Source organism: Antechinus flavipes, chromosome 1 (assembly GCF_016432865.1).
Source record: "Antechinus flavipes isolate AdamAnt ecotype Samford, QLD, Australia chromosome 1, AdamAnt_v2, whole genome shotgun sequence".
Classification (NCBI taxonomy): Eukaryota; Metazoa; Chordata; class Mammalia; order Dasyuromorphia; family Dasyuridae; genus Antechinus; species Antechinus flavipes.
Window position 1 is genome coordinate 724123670 of NC_067398.1, and position 20375 is coordinate 724144044.

General features: G+C 42.1%; 1 protein-coding gene across 1 annotated transcript; it reads left to right on the forward strand.

Moving 5' to 3' along the window:
* Nucleotides 1–5370: 5370 nt before the first annotated feature.
* LOC127550812 (zinc finger protein 345-like) lies at nucleotides 5371–19509 on the forward strand. The gene is made up of 4 exons (XM_051980424.1): nucleotides 5371–5462; nucleotides 6114–6240; nucleotides 6743–6838; nucleotides 11372–19509. The coding sequence occupies exons 1-4, from the start codon at nucleotides 5451–5453 to the stop codon at nucleotides 13186–13188; spliced, it is 2052 nt and encodes a 683-aa protein (XP_051836384.1). The 5' UTR covers nucleotides 5371–5450; the 3' UTR covers nucleotides 13189–19509.
* The last annotated feature ends 866 nt before the right edge of the window (nucleotides 19510–20375 follow it).

The window sequence follows — 20375 nt, forward strand, 5'->3', positions numbered from 1 at the left end:
AGCTGTTTGACTCTAGGCAAATCACTTGACCTTATGAATAATGAATATAATAATACCTCATATGTGATACCAATTTGAGGCTACAAACTACTTGGTAGCATCACTCTAATAAAACAATTGCTGAAAGGACAGAATATTCCTATTTTACAGAACAGAAAGCTGAGCCTAGGAAAGCTAAATAGCATGTTGAGGAACATAGCTGGTACACAACACAGGTCCATACCAAATGAAAATTTTTATCTCCTCCTCTGGGCTTTTCCCTCTATCCCCTGCTTCTTTTTACAAATCATATCTGCAGTGCATCCCATTCACCATAAATCCTTTCTTATCACACATGCACTTCACTGCTAAGGAATGAATGTATTGCTTCTAGGACAAAACACAAACTTCTGTCTGGCATTTGTAGTCTTTCCCTTCTTAGTACCCCATCTTTCCAGGTCATGCATTGGTCCCCCACACTCTAGCCAGACTTGATGGAACTTGCTGCTCCCATGTATGACAGACATCTTGCCATCTTCCACCATTTCTTTATATGTATCCAGAAGGCTTTTCTTCCTTGCTCTTGTCTCATGGTTCTTTCAAATCTCGACTCAAGGTTGACTTCCCACAGAAAATTTTTACCAATGCCTTCCCTCAGTGCTACCCCAAATGATTTTATATTTATCAAATATATTTAATTTATATTCAATATAAATATATATTTAACTTAAATTTATATTTCATATACAAATATATTAATAAAAAAATTTTCAATTCACTTGTGTGCATGTCCACTTTTTAGGTGCATATACATATCAGTTTTCTCCATTAGTGTTATGAGCCAGAACTTGAAACAAGGTGTTAACTCACTGGAATTGATAGAAACAATGCTTAAGTTTACACCTTTGAGAGTTCACACATTAGCTCACACATTAAAGTTCACAAGTTCAGGAGATTCACAAAGTTACACCTCCCACAATCCCACTCCCTCAGAGGAGGAGTCAACCTTTGGGGTTCACACCTTTAAGAGATGATATATAAGAAGCTCTTAGAGACTCAGGAGTCAGTGGAGGAGAGTTAGAAGCTAGAGAGTGCAGTCAGGCAGAACTGGGGATTCAGAAGAGAAGAGGCTGAAGCTGGCAGAAGCAGAGGCAAAGGACTAGCAACAAGAGCTGTTGGAACAAGGAAAGCTTGCCAGGATATTTTGGAAGAAACAATAAAGGATTGTCCTTTAATCCCTGGCTGCATTTGAGGTGATTATTGATTATTGAACTGAAACTAAGGCTGCCTCCAGAAGCCCCCCAAGAAACCTGCTCCACAGAGAAAGATATTTGAGAAAAGAAGTGAACACTACATTTTGGCACCCAACGTGGGGCTGACAGGACCCTGATTTCAGTGGAAAAGCTCTGATTCTGATCTCAGTGGAAAAGTGGCCCCACGTTGGGCGCCAAAATGTGTTCTCTTTTCTTCTAAAATATGATGGTTCTCTGGGAGCAGGTTTCTTGGGAAGCTTTTGGAGGCAGCCTTCATTTCAGTCCAAAGTAATAATCACCTCAAATGCAGCCAAGTGTTAAAAGTTTAAATCCTTTATTAAATCTCCTTCAAAAAAGCCCACTTAGTTTTCTTTGGTACCGAGAGCTCTCATTGCTAGTCTTTGTCTCTGCCAGCTTCAGCCTCTCCTCTTCCGAATCCTTCATCCTGCCCGACTGCAGTATCTGGCTTTTCAATCTCCTCCACTGACTCCTGACTGAGCTCTAAGAGCTTCTTATATATGATCTCTTAAAGGTGTGAACCCAAAAGTTGACTCTTCCTCTGAGAGAATGGGATTGTGGGAGGTGTAACTTTGTGAATCTCCCAGACTTGTGAATTCTATCTAATGTGTGAGCTAATGTGTGAATTCTCAAAGGTGTAAACTTAAGCATTGTTTCTATCAATTCCAGTGAGTTAACACCTTGTTTCAAGTTCTAGCTCATAACACAATTAGTATGTAAGTTCTCTGAGGTAAGGAATTATTTCATTTTTTTTTTCTATAAGCCTAATCCTTAGTAGAGACTTGTGTGCTATATTGAATAAATCTTTCTTTAATTGACTGAATACAGCTTTCAGTACTTACTGCCCAATTATTCTCCAAAAGGATGCTTATAATTTTTCATTTTCTCAGCTGTGAATCATTGTATCTACCTCTCTCTACATTTCTTTGTCAGATCTCTTTTTTTTTTTTTTTTTTTTTTGCCAAGTTGTTTGGTGTAAGGTAGTACCTAGTGTCCTTTCAAAGTACATTTCTTTAATCAGCCACACACATACCTGGCCATATTTTTTAAATCTTGCTCTTTCCCATATATTCACCACTTAATATTCAAGAACTCTGAAATTCCCTTTTCTGACCACAATCTCTTGGCTTCCCACCTGCCACATCCTGCTTTTCATCTACACTGTGACCTCCATTTCCTTGAGCCCTCAGGTCTCTCCCAGATCATCATCCTTGTACTAGTACTCCCCTCCTGTTCCCATCTTAGCCTCTGATGAATCAGTTCAATTATACACTGTTCTCTTCTCTGAAGTCCTTTTATCATGTCACCAAATGTGCTCTACCTACCAAGCCTCAGCCTTGGATCCCACCCACTATCTGCCTCTTTTGCTCCTACACATCTGCTGCTGAACAAAAGTGGGAAAATCCATGCAATTCTCCTGATTTTGGTTCAGACTGATATTACATAACCTCACCTAGCCCTCACACACACACACACACACATACACACCCCCCCATGGACTTACTATCCTACTTAGCAAGCAATTTTTCCAAACCTTTTCATCTCTTCTCAAAGCTCCTAAGGATCCCCCTTCTATCAACCTCTCAGCTGAGAACCTTATCTCATATGAGACCATTCCCTTCTCCACCTTCCTCCACCTTCCTCCTTATCCTACAGTACCTGATGCTTTCTGCCATTCTTCCCTCTGTCCCTTTCTGCCAAGGTCTATGCCTCTAAGAGTGATCCCATTCCCTCCTGCTTTCTCCAGCAAATTGCTTCCTCTCTGTCATCCCCACTCTATCATTTGTCCCTTGTCTCTCCTGATCTACTGGTTGCTTTTCTGTTGTTTACAAGCATACCCATGTCTCCCTCTTCAAAAACATTTACGTGATTCATTCTTCCCCAGTAACTATCATTCCATATCTTTCTGGCTCTTTGTGCCTAAACTCCGTGAGAAGCTTATCTACAATAGGTGCTTCCACTCCCTTACCTCTCACTCTCTACTTATCTCTCTCCAGTCTGGTTTCATTCAACTCCAGCCACTCTCTTCAAAACTTCAATGATTTCTTAATGGCCAAATCCACTAGGTTTCTTTCTCAGTTCTCATTTTTTATTTCCTCCGCATCTTTTGGCATAGTTGATCAACTTCCTGGATACTCCCAACTCTCTGTGGGTTTTCTCATTAGCTGATCATTCCTTCTCAGCCTGCTTTGTTGGATCTATATCCAACTCATGCTTGTTAATTTGGGTGTCCTAAGGAGCTTCTGTTACGCTCCTTCTTTCTGCTATTGCACTTGTGGATAGCATCAGTTCTGATGAATTCAGCTGTCCAATCTAGATTAAGGATTCCCAAATCTTTTGTACAGCCCCAACCTCTCTGCTGACCTGCAATCTTACGTCTCCAAAGGACACTAGTGGACATTTTGCCCCAGATGCTCTGTGGGCATCTTAAATTCCACATATCCTAAAGTGAACTCATCTTTCCTCCCACATCTCTCCTCCAAACTTCCCTTTATTATTGGAGTCACAGCAAGTCCTGCACAGGCTCATAACCTAAGGGTCACCCTAGACTCCTCACTACCTTTCCCCCTTTTCTCCCCTCCATACTAAGGCCTCTTGATTTGATGAATGCCACATCTTTCACACAGGGCAGCTTTCCTCCTGTGACACAGTCAGCCCCTCATTCTGGACTGTTGGGTGCTCTGCTTTGTGGCTCCCTCTCTTAGCTCTTGAGACCTGGGCTTTTCCTTTTGCTGTGTGTGTGTGTGTGTTCTGAGAGCCTGGCACTAGAGACACTTTCAACTGACAGGAGCCGAGAGTCTCCAGGAAAGAAATTCTTCCCACTTTGCTGGGCTTGACTGGAGGTCAACCAGGGAAGACTGAGTATCAGTAGATGGGCAGTGGGTGGGTGGCTAGGAGGGAGACACACTCCTATAGCAACCCTCAGGCACCATTTATTAAGCAGCCAGTTTTCTGGAGCTTACAATGGAACCGGGAGGCAGTGGGAGCACTCTGTGCGCCCAGGCTTTGGGCAGGAGACGGAGGACCAGCCCGGGGGGATGGGGGGGAGGAGGGGCTCCCGGGAGTTGCAAAGCCCGGGGAGAATGCTTGCTCTGGAGTTACTCTCCTGGGAATAGCCGGTGGGGCGGGGCTCTCTCGGGGTGGGGGTCTCCAGGTGGAAATGGGGGCGCACAGGCTGCGACTCGGCGCCCACTCACACCTTGGGAGCTTCAGGCACCTTACTAATACATCCTGAACGAGGCTGGGGGGCAGATGAGGAAACTGAGGCAAGCATCAAACTAAGGAAGGGCCTCGGACACGTTTGAAGGCAGGACTTCCGAGCCACCGGGCCCGGGACTGAAAAGAAACCGGCCACGTGCAGAAGTCGCGGAGCTTCCGGATTTCCTCTTTCTTTTCCTGGGCACAGGCAGGGATTGGGGTTTCAGGGCTCCAGAGCACGCAGAGAAGCAGGGACTCAGTGCGCATGCTGCGGAACTACGCTTCCCAGAAGGCGCCGCGGGGAGCGCAGCAGCTGTGTGACGTAACTTCCGCTTTCCAGGCCACTTGCTGTCCTGGCGCTCCCTTCAGTCTTTCAGGGTCTTTGTGCCGGATCCGCGCGCTGGAGGTGAGGCAGGGCCACTTGGCCACTGGTGGGAAGGGGAGAGTCCTGACACTCCCCGGCCCCCGATGCCAGCCCGAGCCGCAGTCCCCTGGGCGCCGAGCCCCCGTCCATCCCTCAGTTTCAGGGTCTGTGAAGGGGCTGCAGGGTGGTATAAAGCCCCTGCGCACAGTCCTCCCACCTCTACACCTTTTCCCCCCTCCTCCAAGAGCAGACACTCCTATTGGCCACCTGCGCTCCGTGGGTGTGGCCTGGCCACGCCCCTTACCATGTTTGGGGCCAATGGGAGGTGACTCTGCTGCCCGTCCCTCCCACACCGCCCCCCCATCTTCCTCTAGCCTCTCCCCGGTCCTCCCTAGCCACCTCTCCGCGCCAGTAGCCACAGGGGCCCCGCCACAGTGTACCCACCTAGAGAGCAGGCGCAGGGTTTCCGGGGGTCGGGCTCAGCCAGATCACCTGGCACTTTCCGAGACCTCGCGCGTCCTGCCCCGGTCCCCGAGGCCGCGCCTTTGGCTCTGCTCTCTCCCCGAACCTCTCACGGCTCCCTTCTCCTCCCCCCAGAGGATCCTGCCGGGCCCCTCCCGGGCGGAAGAGCGGAAGAGATGGCCCCTCAGGTGAGTGAACCCTCCTTCCCCTCGGGGGCCTTTGCCGACCACAGAAGGTATCGTTCCTGGACTCCATCCACTCCCTGGGACTTGGGGTCCTCCTCCCTTCCAAGCGCCGACACGCCCCTGACTCCGCCCCCAACTCCCCCATTGCTTAAGCACCTGCTGTGTACCGACTGGAAAGGGGCTGAGATGCCTCCGCTGCCCTTGGCCGTCCTGGGATGAGGAACCTCCAGGTCCCGGCCGGTCTAAATCCATGGGCCCTGTGCTGGGTGGCGTCACGTGCTCCCCCAAGCCCAGGGTTGGCTGATGTCACCTGTTCCCCCAAACCTGCGCTGGGGATGACATCACCCACCCACGCCCTGTTCTGGGGTGAAGCCAGGCTATCAGGCTGCAGATGCTTTCTCCCCTCCCAGGCCCTGGGCCCCCACGTCCTTGGGGTCCTCATCTTTCATCTCTCCTGACATTCAAGGCATGTTACGGGGACCCTTTTTCCACTTGGGTTCGGAAAGCCCGGTAACTCGCGGGGATGAAAAGAGCATCTGGCTTTGAGAGGAATAGGGAGACTCGATGGTTGAGGAGTCCTGCACATTTCATCCTTCTGCCAGGAGGGCGGGGCAGGGGGAGCCCTTATGTCTGTTGAGTGAATGAATATTTCAGGGGTCCGTGACCTTCCAGGACGTGGCCGTGGACTTCTCCCCGGAGGAGTGGCGGCAGCTGGGCCCTGCCCAGAAAGAGCTGTACCGGGAGGTGATGCTGGAGAACTACCGGAACCTGGCGGGCCTGGGTAAGGACGGCTGACCCTGGGGCTCAGGGTGACCTGCTGGGGGCCGAGTCTCCTGTTTAGTTGTGATTCTTTGGCTTTAGAATACAGAAATGGCTGAAGAATACCTTTATGGCCAAGAGACAGGATGCATGTCTGTCATCCACATTATGGTTCTGGCTTTGGAAACTGGAAACCGACCACTTCGTTGTCTTGTACCTCATTGACTCTGAACTCTCAGACCAGAGCTTCTCCCTAAATTCCCAGTGCAAAGCTTTAAAGACAGGAAAGTTCCAAATCATCTTAGCAGAAGGGTGTTCTATAAACCAATTTTTATTCTAAGCCCTCATCTACACTGTGCCCCATTGTATTTCCTAGGAACACCAGCCAGCACATCCTGCAGGTGTTTCTTGTACTGCTCTCTGGAACATCCCATCATTCCCACTGTTCGTGGAAGAAATGGGGGATAGGGTTGAATTCTGAGTTGTGTCTCTGTCCCTACCACTTTGTTATTTCCATTGACCAGGCTTTGTGACCACCAAGCCAGATGTCATCTCTCAGTTGGAGCAAGGGGAGGCACCTTGGCTACCTGAAGGTCAGTTTCCAAGAAGCAGCTGCCCAGGTGAGTGGGTCGTTTTATGCAGTAGCTCAGAATCAAGGCTGGAGGAACAACTGAGATTGTCTGTCATGAGCTCCTGAGTAGTACTGCATCTTCCCCTCAACCCCATCAAGTAGCTAACTTTTCTTGCCCTCTAGTCTCAGAGAAAGCTCAGAATGGGATAGGTTTTTGTTTCCCCTTCTTCAATCATTACTTTATCGGAATCTTAGAGCAGAAAAGGACGCGATCACCACCTGCTCCAACTCACATCTGAGTGGAAACCTACTCCCCAGTCTCTAACGGAAGACCTCCAGTAATGGCAAACACATTCTCTGCCCACTGAATCTGATGTATCCAGCAGGGTGACAAGGGCATTTTCTGTTTTTCTCTTGAATCAGGGACTATATCCAAGCAACCTAGCTGGATAGTTTTATATTTGTGCCATCCCAGTGAAGATTCATTAGAGATTAATCCTTTGTCTATAAGTTTGGGGAAGTTTAGTTTGGTGCCATGTTAGAGAAGAAGCAATTGGAGAAACATCAAAATTGCCAGAAGGATGCCTCCCACCAAAGTAAGTGCACATGCATATAACATGGATAGAGGAAGCTTTGGCATATTGCCATAAAACAGGTTGATGGGCTCCATGCTAATTGTCTCACATCTCTTACCTATGTGATCCGGACAGGATTGAAGTGCTCTCATGGCATCATGTTTCACAGCCTCCAAGCCCCTTCCAAATCTGAATATCCCTCTCTAGTTATCTATTGAAGAGAGTCTCTATACATGGGATCCACATAAAAAGAGTTTTTAGTTCCATTCCAGTGCAAGAAAACAGAATAAAAACAATAACTGAATGGTGTAGATGTACAGTGAAGGTGGGAAATACTTCCCTTTCTCCTGATTTAAAGTGAAAGATGCTGTTTTTGTTTTTCTTCCCGGGTTATTTATACCTTCTGAATTCAGTTCTCCCTGTGCAACAAGAAAACTGTTCAGTTCTGCACACATATGTTGTATCTAGGATATACTGTAACCCATTCAACATGTAAAGAAATGCTCGCCATCTGGGGGAAGGGGTGAAGGGAGGGAGGGGAAAAATCGCAACAGAAGTGAATGCAAGGGATAATGTTGTAAAAAATTACCCTGGCATGCGTTCTATCAATAAAAAGTTATTAAAAAAAAAAGTGAAAGATGCTGGACAGAAACTTCAAAAAACATAATTAATCTGAGAATTTCTTCCTAACAAAGTATGTGTTATTTGGCATCAGACTCAAGACTTCGGAGGGAAAGCTTATGAGAATAAATCGGTCAAATTTAGTTTTTTGTGCTGAGAAATCACTGAGCTTAATATCACTATATTAGAGAAATTTTAAATATGTAGGATTTTTGAAAACTCTTCATCTAAAACTCAAAGTGTATTCAGTACTGCCCACTTTACTTCTCTTGAGATCAGTTCTCTTTCTCTCTTTTTAAATGTTAACTTGAAGGAAATAATAAGTAACATGTCCTGTTTTCCTTTATACTCCCTTCTGATACATTTCCCTATTTTCTACTTTTGTCTTCTGTTCTGTGTTTTTTGGCCAATGTATTCAGTGAATGGCTCTCATGGTGCCATCCTTCTCCTTATGCTTCTCTTATTCCATTGAATCTAAGAGGAAAACAAAATTATGAAGGTCAAACAGTATTTTCATATGCCAGACTTTGTCCATCTGTAACCCAAACATTGGGCCATAGGCCTATCTTCAGCTTTCTGTTATTACAAATAATATTTTTGAAGTTGATAATGTTCACTTACTTTCAGTGCTCTCCTCAGGGTACGTTCTAATAGTAACATCACCAGGTCAAAAGCTTTATGAATTCTTTTGTACCTGTTACTATGTTTTCCCACATTCTGTTTCCAAAAAGTTGACATCTACTCCACAGCACTACAGAAGTTATGGAGTTTAACATGTTCGAGTATGGAGATTTAGGGATCCCATGAACTAATTCTTAAACCCATTATCTGCTCAATAACCCTTCACCCATACTCACTAGGAGCTTAAACCAGACCATCTTTCAGATGTCTCTTCTATTCACTTATAGTCTATCCGAGCAGTCCCACTATTCCAAGAAGGGAGCAGATCTAGGATAGACTGGGGCATCCCTTTTTCCCCCTTCATTTACTATTTCTAATGAGCAACTTCCAAAACAGATATATTCTTTTCAGAGGAAGAGCTGGAGGGGAAACAGGTGTCCCCAACATGATTGCCATTTCCTCGTTTCCTTTATTAGCTCAGAAGAAAAATTCGATTCCTATAGTTCTCAAGCTATTGTTACATGACAAAGAATGAGATCTGTGTCTAATTAGGCCTACAGTGTGACACCGAATTAGAGTTTGACAGGCTAGTGATGTGCTTCTCTCTATGATATCTAGCTAGATAGCCATCTTTTACTTTTTGCTATAATACTTTTTTCATAGATCTCTAAGATCCTAGACTTAATAATGGGTAATAAGTAGACAAAAAAAATCAGTGGATAAATGTTTCAAGCACATGAAGAGGCATTTTTTAAAATTTAGTATTATATTTTTTCCCCATTACATGTAAAAATGCTTTTCAACACTCATTTTTAAAACTGAGTTCCAAATTCTCTCCCTTTCTCCCCACAACCCTCATTGAGAAGGCAAGCAACTTGAAATAGGTTATACATGTGTACTTATGCAAAATATTTCTTTATTTGTCAAGTTGTAAAATGTTCTCAAAAAAACCCGTACAATGACTGGAAGAGAACATTGTACACGATAACAGCAATATTGTAAAATGATTAACTATGAATGACTTAGCTATTTTCAGTAATACAGTGATCCAAGACAACTCTGAAGGATTTCTGTTGAAAAATGCTATCCCTCACTGATGAGTAACTGATGGAGAGAAAGAACTGATGGAATCTGAATGTCGATCAAAGCATACTTTTTAAAAAACTTTATTTTTCTTGGGTTTTTATTTTGCTCTGTTTTCTTTTATAGTACAGCAAGGTGGCTCATTATTGCTTATAGCTCAGTAGTATTCCAATACAATCATATATCACAAATATTCAGCCATTCTGCAATTGATGGGCATCCCCTCAATTTCCAGTTCTTTGACACCAGAAAAGAATTGCTATAAATAATGGGTTATAGTTCCAAATTGCTCTACATAGTGGTTGCATCAGTATACCATTCCACTGGTGGATTAGTGTCCCAATTTTTCCACATTCCCTCCAATATGTGTTATTTTTTTTTGTCCTATTAGCCAATCATATAGAGGTAGTACCTCAGAATTTTTAAAATTTGCTTTTCTCCAATCTATACTGATTCAGAACATTTTTTCCATGTGGTTACAGACAATTTTAATTATCTGAAAACTGACCATATTTTTTGATCATTTGTCAGTTTGGGGAATTGCTCTTTTTTTCATAAATTTTACTCATTTCTCTGTACATTTGAGAGATGAAGCCTTTATCATAGAAACACAGTCATGATTGCTAACTACATTTTCTCTCCTCAAAAGTATTTTGCTTCTGCCTACCCTCCCTTAATCTGTCCTACCTTCTTTCCTCTCCTCTTCTCTTACCCCCTTTCCCTTCTACTTTCCTACAGGGCTTCTTTGAGCAAATTCTGATAAAAGTAAGGTTCAAGCATCCCCCCCACCTCTCCTATCTTTCCTTCGACTGTAAAAGCTTTTTCTTCTCTTTTTTATGCTATAATTAATTTTATTTTGCTTCTCCCTTTCGCTTTTTCACAGTGTATTCATCTTTTTCTTCCCCTTAGGGTTTTGTTTTGTTTTTTGTTTTTTTGGGTTTTTTTTTTTTTGGGGGGGGGTTAGGTGTCATCCCTTCATATTCATCTTTACATTTGTGCTCTTTGTCTATTTATATTCCTAATTGCTCTAATAATGAGAAGTTTTAATGAGTTACAAATATATCATCCTATATAGGAAGGTGAACTGTTTAAGCTTATTAATTCCTTTATGATTTCCCTTTCCTAGTTTTTTTTATGCTTTTCCCAAGTCTTGTATTTAAAAGTCAGATTTTCTATTCAGCTCTGTGTCTTTTCATCAGGAATGCTTGAAAATCTTCTCTTTTCATTGGTAAGTGATTCTAGGTTGTTATCCTAGCTCCTTTGCCTTCCAGAATATCCTGTTCTAAGCCTTCTGATCCTTAAAGATAAAAGCTACTAAATTTTGTCCTGTGATTACATCATTAAGATTCTGCTCTAAGCATGAAAGTCATAAGACTTCACTACAGAAATTTTCCTTGCTAATTTGTTCTCCTGTGTTGGTTACATAGGAATTATCTGAATAAATTGTAATATAGCAATGTAATTGAATATTATTATCTTTCTATAAAGTATAATAAATAGGAATACAGAAAAAAATATCTGAGTCCTAAGAATGGATTCTGAGTAAATTAGACCAGAGTAACATAACCGTTGACTACAGCTTTGTTACTAGTGATATCAGGAAAATTAGGGCAACAAAATAAGTTTTAAAAAGCAGATTCATCTAGGGAAAAGAGATTACTTACTGTTTTTATTTCTTTCAGATTCAAACCCTAGGCTTCAAATCAAAGAGTCAGCTCCAAAGTTTGACCTTAAGGTGCAAGAATCAATCAAGAAAAGACTCTTGAGACATGCCCCTTGGATCTTGATGTTGGGGAGAGGCTGGGATTGTTATTCAAGGCTGAAGGAGAAGCAGAATAAGAAGAATCAACATTTAAGACAAATAAAAGTCACTAGAAGGAAATCCCCTAATGAAATGAGTGTCCATGAATATAAAAATGACAAAAGCTCTAGACTACAGACACAGAAGCAATTTTTTGTAGGAAAGAGTCTTCTTCGTAAATATAATAGACAGAAAAAGAGCTTCAGAAAATATTCAGATGTAAGACAATATAAAACTTGTTTAAAGAAAATATTTTCTAATGACAATAAATGTCAGAAATCCTTTAGCTATGACTTTGATTATATTGAAAATCATAAAGTACATACAGGAAAGAAATTTTCTGATTGTAATGAATGTGGGAAAACTTTCCCCCAGGACACTGAACTGAACCTTTACCAGAAAATTCACAAAGGAGAAAAGATTTATGAATGCACTGAGTGCAGAAAGGCTTTCCAAAAGAATTCATATCTTAGGAAACATCAGAAAATTCATAGTGAAGAGAAACCTTATAAATGCGATGAATGTGGGAAGGCGTTTCACTGGAGATCGCAGCTTACTGAACATCAGAGAATTCACACTGGTGAGAAACCTTTTGTATGTAATGAATGTGGGAAGGCCTTCCTAAGGGGCTATGAAATCATTCGACATCAGAGAATACATATTGGAGAAAAATCTCATGAATGTAGTGAATGTGGTAAGGTCTTTCGCCGGGCTTCATGTTTTATAAAACATCAGAGACTTCATTCTGTAGAGAAAATACATAAATGCAGTGAATGTGGGAAGGCCTTCCACTGTACTTCACATCTTACTGAACATCAGAAAACTCACTCTAGAGAGAAGCCTTATATGTGTAATGAATGTGGAAAAGCTTTCCTCCGGGCCACTGAACTTACTCGACACCAGAGAAAACACATTGGGAGAAAACCCTATGAATGCAATGTTTGTGGAAAGACGTTCCAGCAGAATTCATACCTTCGAAGACATCAGAGAATTCATACAGGAGAGAAACCTTTTGAATGTAGTGAATGTGGAAAAGCTTTTCTCCGTTCCACTGGACTTACTCGACACCAGAGAACACATACTGGAGGAAAACCTTATGAATGCAATGAATGTGGGAAAGCCTTCCGCCAAAATTCATACCTTATAGTTCATCAGAGAATTCATACTGGAGAGAAACCTTATGAATGTACTGAATGTGGGAAGGCCTTTGTCCGGAGCACTAATCTTAGTCAGCATCAGAAAACCCATACTGGAGAAAAACCTTACAAATGCAATGAATGTGGGAAGGCCTTCCGCTGTAAATCACACCTTATTGACCATCAGAGAATCCATACTAGAGAGAAACCTTATGTCTGCAATGAATGTGGCAGGGCTTTTGTCTCCAATTCTAATCTTAGTCATCACCAGAGAATTCATACTGGAGAGAAGCCATATGAATGTAATGAATGTGGGAAGGCTTTCTGTAAGAGAGCAGATCTTACTCGGCACCAAAGAACACATACTGGAGAGAAACCTTATGAATGCAATGACTGTGGGAAGACCTTTAGCCAGAATTCATACCTTAGAAGACATCAGAGAATTCATACTGGAGAGAAACTTTATGCATGTAATGAATGTGGAAAGACCTTCCTCTGGTCTCTTGAACTCACTCAACATCAGAGAATACATGCTGGAGAGAAACTTTATGAATGCAGTTAACAGGGGAGGACCTGCATTCAAAAGACAATACTTATTCCATATTATAGAATTCATACTTGATAGAAACCTTATGTATGTAATGAATAAGGAGGAAAGGTGTCTATGCAGAGCACTAATCTTAGCACCAGGAAATTCATACTTGAGAAAAATGTACGCTGAAAACCTATCAGAGCATGGATTTTATGCATTACTATGGAATTTGTACTGGACAAACCTTGTGAGTGTTTTTAATGTAGGAATGCCATCAGTCAGAAACATATCCAACCATATACATCACAGGATTTATACTGCAGAAAAAAACCTTATAAATGCAATGAATGTGGAAAGGCCTTTTGATATAACTCGTCTTATTCATCATTAAAATATTCATATGGGAAAGAAAACTATGAAAGCAGTGAATTGAGAAGATTATTTTCTTGAGAAAATCTGTTAATTGGCACCATCAAATTCTACAAAGGAGAAAAGTGGTTACTAAAAGAATATTAAAAGGTATTTTCCAGGAACAGAGCTTTTAAAACATTAAAAAAAAATTCAGGGGAGATGGAGTAACAAGAAAAAGTATAGGCTAATTCACTCATTTAGCCTCAACAGTAATCTAGGAAATGTACTATTCTCATTTTAATAAAATTCAAGAAAGTTATAACAAGTATTTTTCTAGCTCAGGGAGACTTAGGGAAAAAGTATTGGGCCGATATCTCCATGAGACATCAAAAAATAGCAAAATGTCAAAAGATTGCAAAAAATAGAAAAAAAAAAAAACCTGAGGTAAATTATAACAAAAATAATGCTCTGGAAACCCCACAATGGACTGCCTATAAACAATGACTTTAAAAGTCTACATTTTGTATTTCAGGAAATCTTAAAACTACCCAGATCCCTTAGAACCAAAGAGCAATATGGAAATAGAATCAACTGGTTCCCTACTGAAGAAAGCCCAAAATGAAAAATCTTAGGACTTATTGTAGCCAAAAATGTAGAGTTCCCAGATTTAAAAAATAAAAATAAAAATTAGAAAGGGCAAGCATTCACAAATAATTCAAGTATCATAAAATCACAGTGATAATGATACAATATTTAGCAGCCAACAGGAAGAATGTGGAGTATTTCATATTCCAGAAAGCAAACAATCTAGTAGTGTATAGCCCAAAATTACTCACCATGTATTTGGGTAGAAAAATTTGATCTGCAAACACAGAAGGAGAAGAAAAAAATAGACATGGACTGTGCAATCATAATGGACTAAAGTTAGATTTTTTTACATTCTTTTATGGAAAGATGATACATGTAACCCCAAAAGGGAGTCTGATTTGACCAAGGGTCTATGATTGCTTCTATTATGTTTTGATGATCCTAGAATGGAAAGTTTGGGAAAAGGAGAGGGAAAATGCACTACTGAGACTTCTCTAATTTCTCCACCATGCTTCTGGAAGCTCAATACTGGGAAAACATCTTGCAAAATTCCATTAGCCTTGATATTCCACTTCATTTTCCTCTGCCCCCTTGTTTGGAGAATGGACCCATGAACTCCAAGATCTCCCATTTGAGACAAGGGGAAACTGCTTTGCGGATGAAGAGGCAAAATAGGCTGGAGAAGAGGAAGAAGTACAAAGGAAATGATGGTGCTAATTCTGGCATTTCCACCTCTAAATTCTCCACCTTCCCTTACCCCAGAAGAGAAGCAGAATAAAGGCACAAAGCCTTGGTGCTCAGGAGAATAAAGAGGGGCCCTGGCTCCTCCCTGATGGCAGAGAGCTACTGACCACAGCGGGTATGGGCCATGTGCTCCCACATTTACATCGGGGCAGTCACTGGGGTGTCCGAGGCCTGTGTGACGCGGTGCTGACCATGTTTGTGGCACCAGCTTGTACACGATAGTAGGCAATTGGCCAGCAGGTGTCCTGTTGTCAGAGGATGAATAGGGCGGCCCAGCGACAAGTCCAGAAAGGAGGAAGGCCCCTAGTATTGGGACTTTACAAAGCATGCAGGTGGACTTTACCGAGCTGCCATCGGTGGGGTAGCGGACCATCTGACCTCATGGATGGAGGCCTCCCCCTCGCCCAGGCAACTGCTCAGCAGTCGTAAAAGACCTCCCTGAGCATATATCATTCCGAGGTATGGGCTGGTGGAGCAGGTAGATTCGGACCAAGGCACCTGTTTCACAGCTAAGATCCTCCGATCTGTGGCTCGAGCTCCAGAAATATCATGGAACTTACACACTCCATGGCCTCCGCCCTCATCAGGTAAAGTGGAAAGGATGGATAATGACATTAAACAGCAACTGACTAAATTGGCTGAGACACAATCACCCTGGATCAAGTGCCTTCCCCTTGCCTTATTAAGAATTAGAACAAAGCCCTGAAGGGATGTGGGATTATCACCTTATGAATTATTGTACGGTCGCCCTTATCCAAAAGGGATTCAAAATTCCTCCTTGGATCCAATATTTGAGACCAAGGATCTGTTTTTAAGGAAATATATATGTTAGGTCTTTACTGCAACATCTGAAAACTTTACAACTTAAAGGGCTTATTGCTCAGACTCCTCCCTCAGGATTCACAGTGCACAAGTTTTAGCTTAGAGACTGGGTCCTGGTTCTCTCCTGGAAGGAGGACAAGCTGACCCTGAGCTGAGACAGGCCCTTCCAGATCCTGTTGACTTCAGATACGGCGATACATACCAAAGAGAAAGGTTGGACACATCACACTCGAGTCAAAGGTCCTGTGGATGTGCCAAAGAAGTGGGCAGTAGAGACTGATCCAGGAACATTGAAAGTGCAGCTGAAATTACAGGAAACTTAGCAAAGACTGATGAATTGTGCATGTAAAATCTTTTTGACTTGTCTCACTTGGGGAACAAACTTTCTTGTTTGTACTGGAGATTACATTTTGTTGAACTGTATTTTTAGAAATTAAGGATATTATATACTATTAGGAAGAATAGGGTGTGAACCAAACTCAAAGGGTTGGAGCCTGTGCCTTGTCTATGCATGTATGATGTTATGTGGGTACACCTTTTGTACTGGTATCTTGGGACCATTAGGGCATAAAAATATCTTTCAAACCCTGATCCAAACAATAGCCACTAGCTTTAGATTGACTGACTGCTGGATATATGGGGGACCTGATCAACTTACACAGTGGCCTGGGTTCCTGTTCCCTTATCTCTGGCCTGGACCTTGAGCAACAGGTGAGTGATACACAACGGAACAGGTTTCTGGTCAGCAGAAGAAAAGCATCCCTGGACCCTGACCAGTAGAGTTTTAGGGAGATATTGCCTGAGTCAGTCTGGTACAGGGCCATGGATGGGAGAAAGTGAATGTACATGGACGTTGACTTGCGGGCCAGAGAAGGGAGCTGCCATAGACTGCAGTAAGTACGGGAATAGATGGGACCAAACCAGTATAACTTGTTATGACAGATCAGTCGTTTGCTGTATCCAACGTTCTGATAGCAGTGAGGGGTGTGCGAGGAAAATGCCACCTGCCTGTTTAATCCCTGACCCAGAGGGACCCCAGATATGGACATGTATGACCTTGAATAGCACAGCACCAGGTTCAACTTACACTTCGATGGAATGGAAGTGGGAGAATGGAGAAGGCCCCGTCAGGAAAATGTTTAATGATTTCTGGAGCCGTCAGGATCTAACTGGGGAAAATGGTTGCACCTGCCAATGGATAGTTGAAAGTCATCTGTGGAGATGTAATTCTAATACAGGAGGAGGTACCTTAGGTCCCTGGGATATCAGGTATTTTCCACCTTCAAGTGGATCCTTTATATTCTGGTATAAAGATAATCCTGCCCTTGAGGGGCGTTATTGGATCTGTGGTGAGAGGGCTTATACCCATTTACCCAAAAATGGGTCTGGGGTTTCTTATATAGATATAATTAGACCTAAATTTTTCTCTCTCATCAAGCGTTGGCGGCAATTGGGGATATGGTTATACGAAGATTTGGAAAGGGAAACATGAAGTACCGACCGCCCCCTAACCCACACTGATACTTCTTTGACCCAGACAAATGATGCCAATGGGTGGGGAGATGCCCGGCCTCCAGAGAGAATCATAAGAGTACGGACCAGTAACATGGGCCCAGGACGGTAGCTGGGGGCACCGAACGCCGACATATGTGTTAAATCGGTTGATTAGGCTGCAGGCAGTCCTTGAGGTAACAACTAACCAAACTGCTCAGGCCCTTGATCTGTTAGTCACTCAAGCCCCCCAGACAAGAGAAGTGGTTCTAGAACATAGGTTAGTCTTAGATTATCTGTTAGCAGAGGAAGGAGGGGTCTGTGGGAGACAAAACCTGCCCACCTGCTGTATGCACATTGATGACAAAGGACAAGCAGTAAAAGGAATGACCAAGGGCCCTCGCAGGATAGTTCATGTGCCTGTACAGGTCTGGAAACCTCCCTTCCCAAATGGCTGGTGCTCTCGGTTTGATGGTGGCTGGTAGAAACAGATCTTATGGTATAGACTTATTGCAATCAGGGGTATTATTCTGTCCCCGCCATGTTTGCCCTGTATAATTACGTTGGTAACAAGAATAGTTGAGAGATCTCTGTCAAGAATCTTACAGACAGGGGATGCCATTAAAATGATGATTTTGTAGAGAGAGGGATGGGAGGCAGGAGCAGGGGATGGTCCAGGTGAGGAGATTAACAAGCAATGTGTAGGGATGTTAATAGAATTTAACTACAATGTTAGTTCTTCATGAGGAAATATATATATACATATATATTTCTGAATAACGGGGGATTGTGTGGGGAAAAGGTGAAGAACTTACAGATGAAGAACATATTGATCAGGGACTGTGAGCTAAAGCCTTAAAGGCCTCAGTTTAGGAAGTATGTGATTTCAGATAAGGCCTGGACTATATTCCACTGTCCAAAAGAGGGTCCGTGGTAGGAAGCATGCCATTTTTTTCTTTTCTTTTTTTAATAATTATAACTTTTTTATTGACAGAACCCATGCCAAGGTAATTTTTTACATTATCTCTTGCACTCGCTTCTGTTCAATTTTTCCCCTCCCTCCACCCCCTCCCCCAGATGGCAAGCAGTCCCATACATGTTAAATATGTCACAATATATCCTAGGTACAATACATGTGTGCAGACCCAAACAGTTCTCTTGTTGCACAGGAAGAATTGTATTCAGAAGGTAGAAATAGCCCGGAAAGAAAAAAACAAACATGCAAACAGTTTACATTCATTTCCCAGTGTGTTCTTTGGGTATAGCTGCTTCTGTCCATCATTAATCAATTAAAACTGAGTCAGATTTTCTCTTTGTCAAAGAAATCAGCTTCCATCAGAATACATCCTCATACAATATCGTTGTTGAAGTGTATAATGATCTCCTGGTTCTGCTCATTTCACTCAGCATCAGTTCATGTAAGTCTCGCCAGTCCTCTCTGTATTCATCCTGCTGGTCATTCCTTACAGAGCAATAATATTCCATAACATTCATATACCACAATTTACCCAGCCATTCTCCAATTGATGGGCATCCATTCATTTTCCAGTTTCTGGCCACTACAAACAGGGCTGCCACAAACATTTTGGCACATACAGGTCCCTTTCCCTTCTTTAGTATCTCTTTGGGGTATAAGCCCAATAGAAACACTGCTGGATCAAAGGGTATGCACAGTGTGATAACTTTTGAGGCATAATTCCAGAGTGCTCTCCAGAATGCTGGGATTCGTTCACAACTCCACCAACAATGCATCAGTGTCCCCGTTTTCCCGCATCCCCTCCAACATTCATCATTATTTTTTCCTGTCATCTTAGCCAGTCTGACAGGTGTGTAGTGGTATCTCAGAGTTGCCTTAATTTGCATTTCTCTGATCAATAGTGATTTGGAGCATTCTTTCATATGAGTGGAAATAGTTTCAATTTCATCATCTGAAAAATGTTCATATCCTTTGACCATTTATCAATTGGAGAATGGCTTGATTTCTTATAAATTAGAGTCAATTCTCTATATATTTTGGAAATGAGGCCTTTATCAGAACCTTTAACTGTGAAGATGTTTTCCCAGTTTGTGAAGCATGCCATTTTAGATAAGGTCTGGATTGTATTCCATTGTTCAAGGAAGGACACTGGTGGGAAAGCTATACATCTACTACATTCCACTGACCAAATAGGGGAATAGACTTATGTGACCAATCACACCATATAAAGGGTGTCATTTTGGAGGCTCTTTGTTTGAAATGTATAAATATTGTGAACACTTTCAAGGAAGTGGATTTCTCCTGTTGTGAATTTGGCTCACAGACCAGGATGGGGTCCGCTTCTCGAGATTCTAATAAATAATTCTTTCTATAAGTGATCTCTGTAGTAGTCGATTTGAGTAGGTCTTTTTGTCCCAAACATTTTCATTTGCATTTTTCTAATCAAAAGTGATTTAGAGCACTTTTTCATATTCCTATAGAGAGCTTTGATTTCTTCATCTGAAAACCACTTGTTCATGTCCTTTGACAATTTATCAATTGGGGAATGGCTAATTTTTATTCTTTATTATTATTTTAAAATGTTTTCAATTATTTCACAAATATAATTGATGTCTTGGCTTATTTTCTCAGTAAGTGGGAGGGAGAAAATTAGAAACTTAAAATCTTAAAAGAATGTTTAATTTTTTAAAAAATAAATCCTTTAAAAAGACATTGAAATTGTCCTGTAGGACGTGCTTGGACAAAGGGCATACTTCCAGGTCATATGAGTAGAAAAACCAAGGGCTTCTAACCCCTAGACCAGAAACATGATCAAAAGTAGAATGGAAAAACTGGGTTAAACATTATCAACTTTGTATTCTCAATAAACATCTTTCCAGGACAATGGTACAGTACATAGAACACTGGCTCTGAAGTCATGAGGACCTGAATTCAAATCCAGCCTTGGACACTTATTAGCTATGTAACTCAGGGTAATTCACTTAACCCCAATTACACACACACACACACACACACACACACACAAAATCCACTTCCCAAGTCATGACTAAATAATAATCCTTCTGCTCATGGTTACATGGAAGTGGGCCATTTTGTACCAAATATTGAACCTGAGCTACCTGAACAAACTGGGTCTAGCAGAAATATCTAATCATTTCTCCTTATTCTGCCAAACTAAGCAGTTAAACAAGGTAACCCTAACTCTAAATGCATGCTGGGTCTGGATCAAGTTCGAATTCAAATC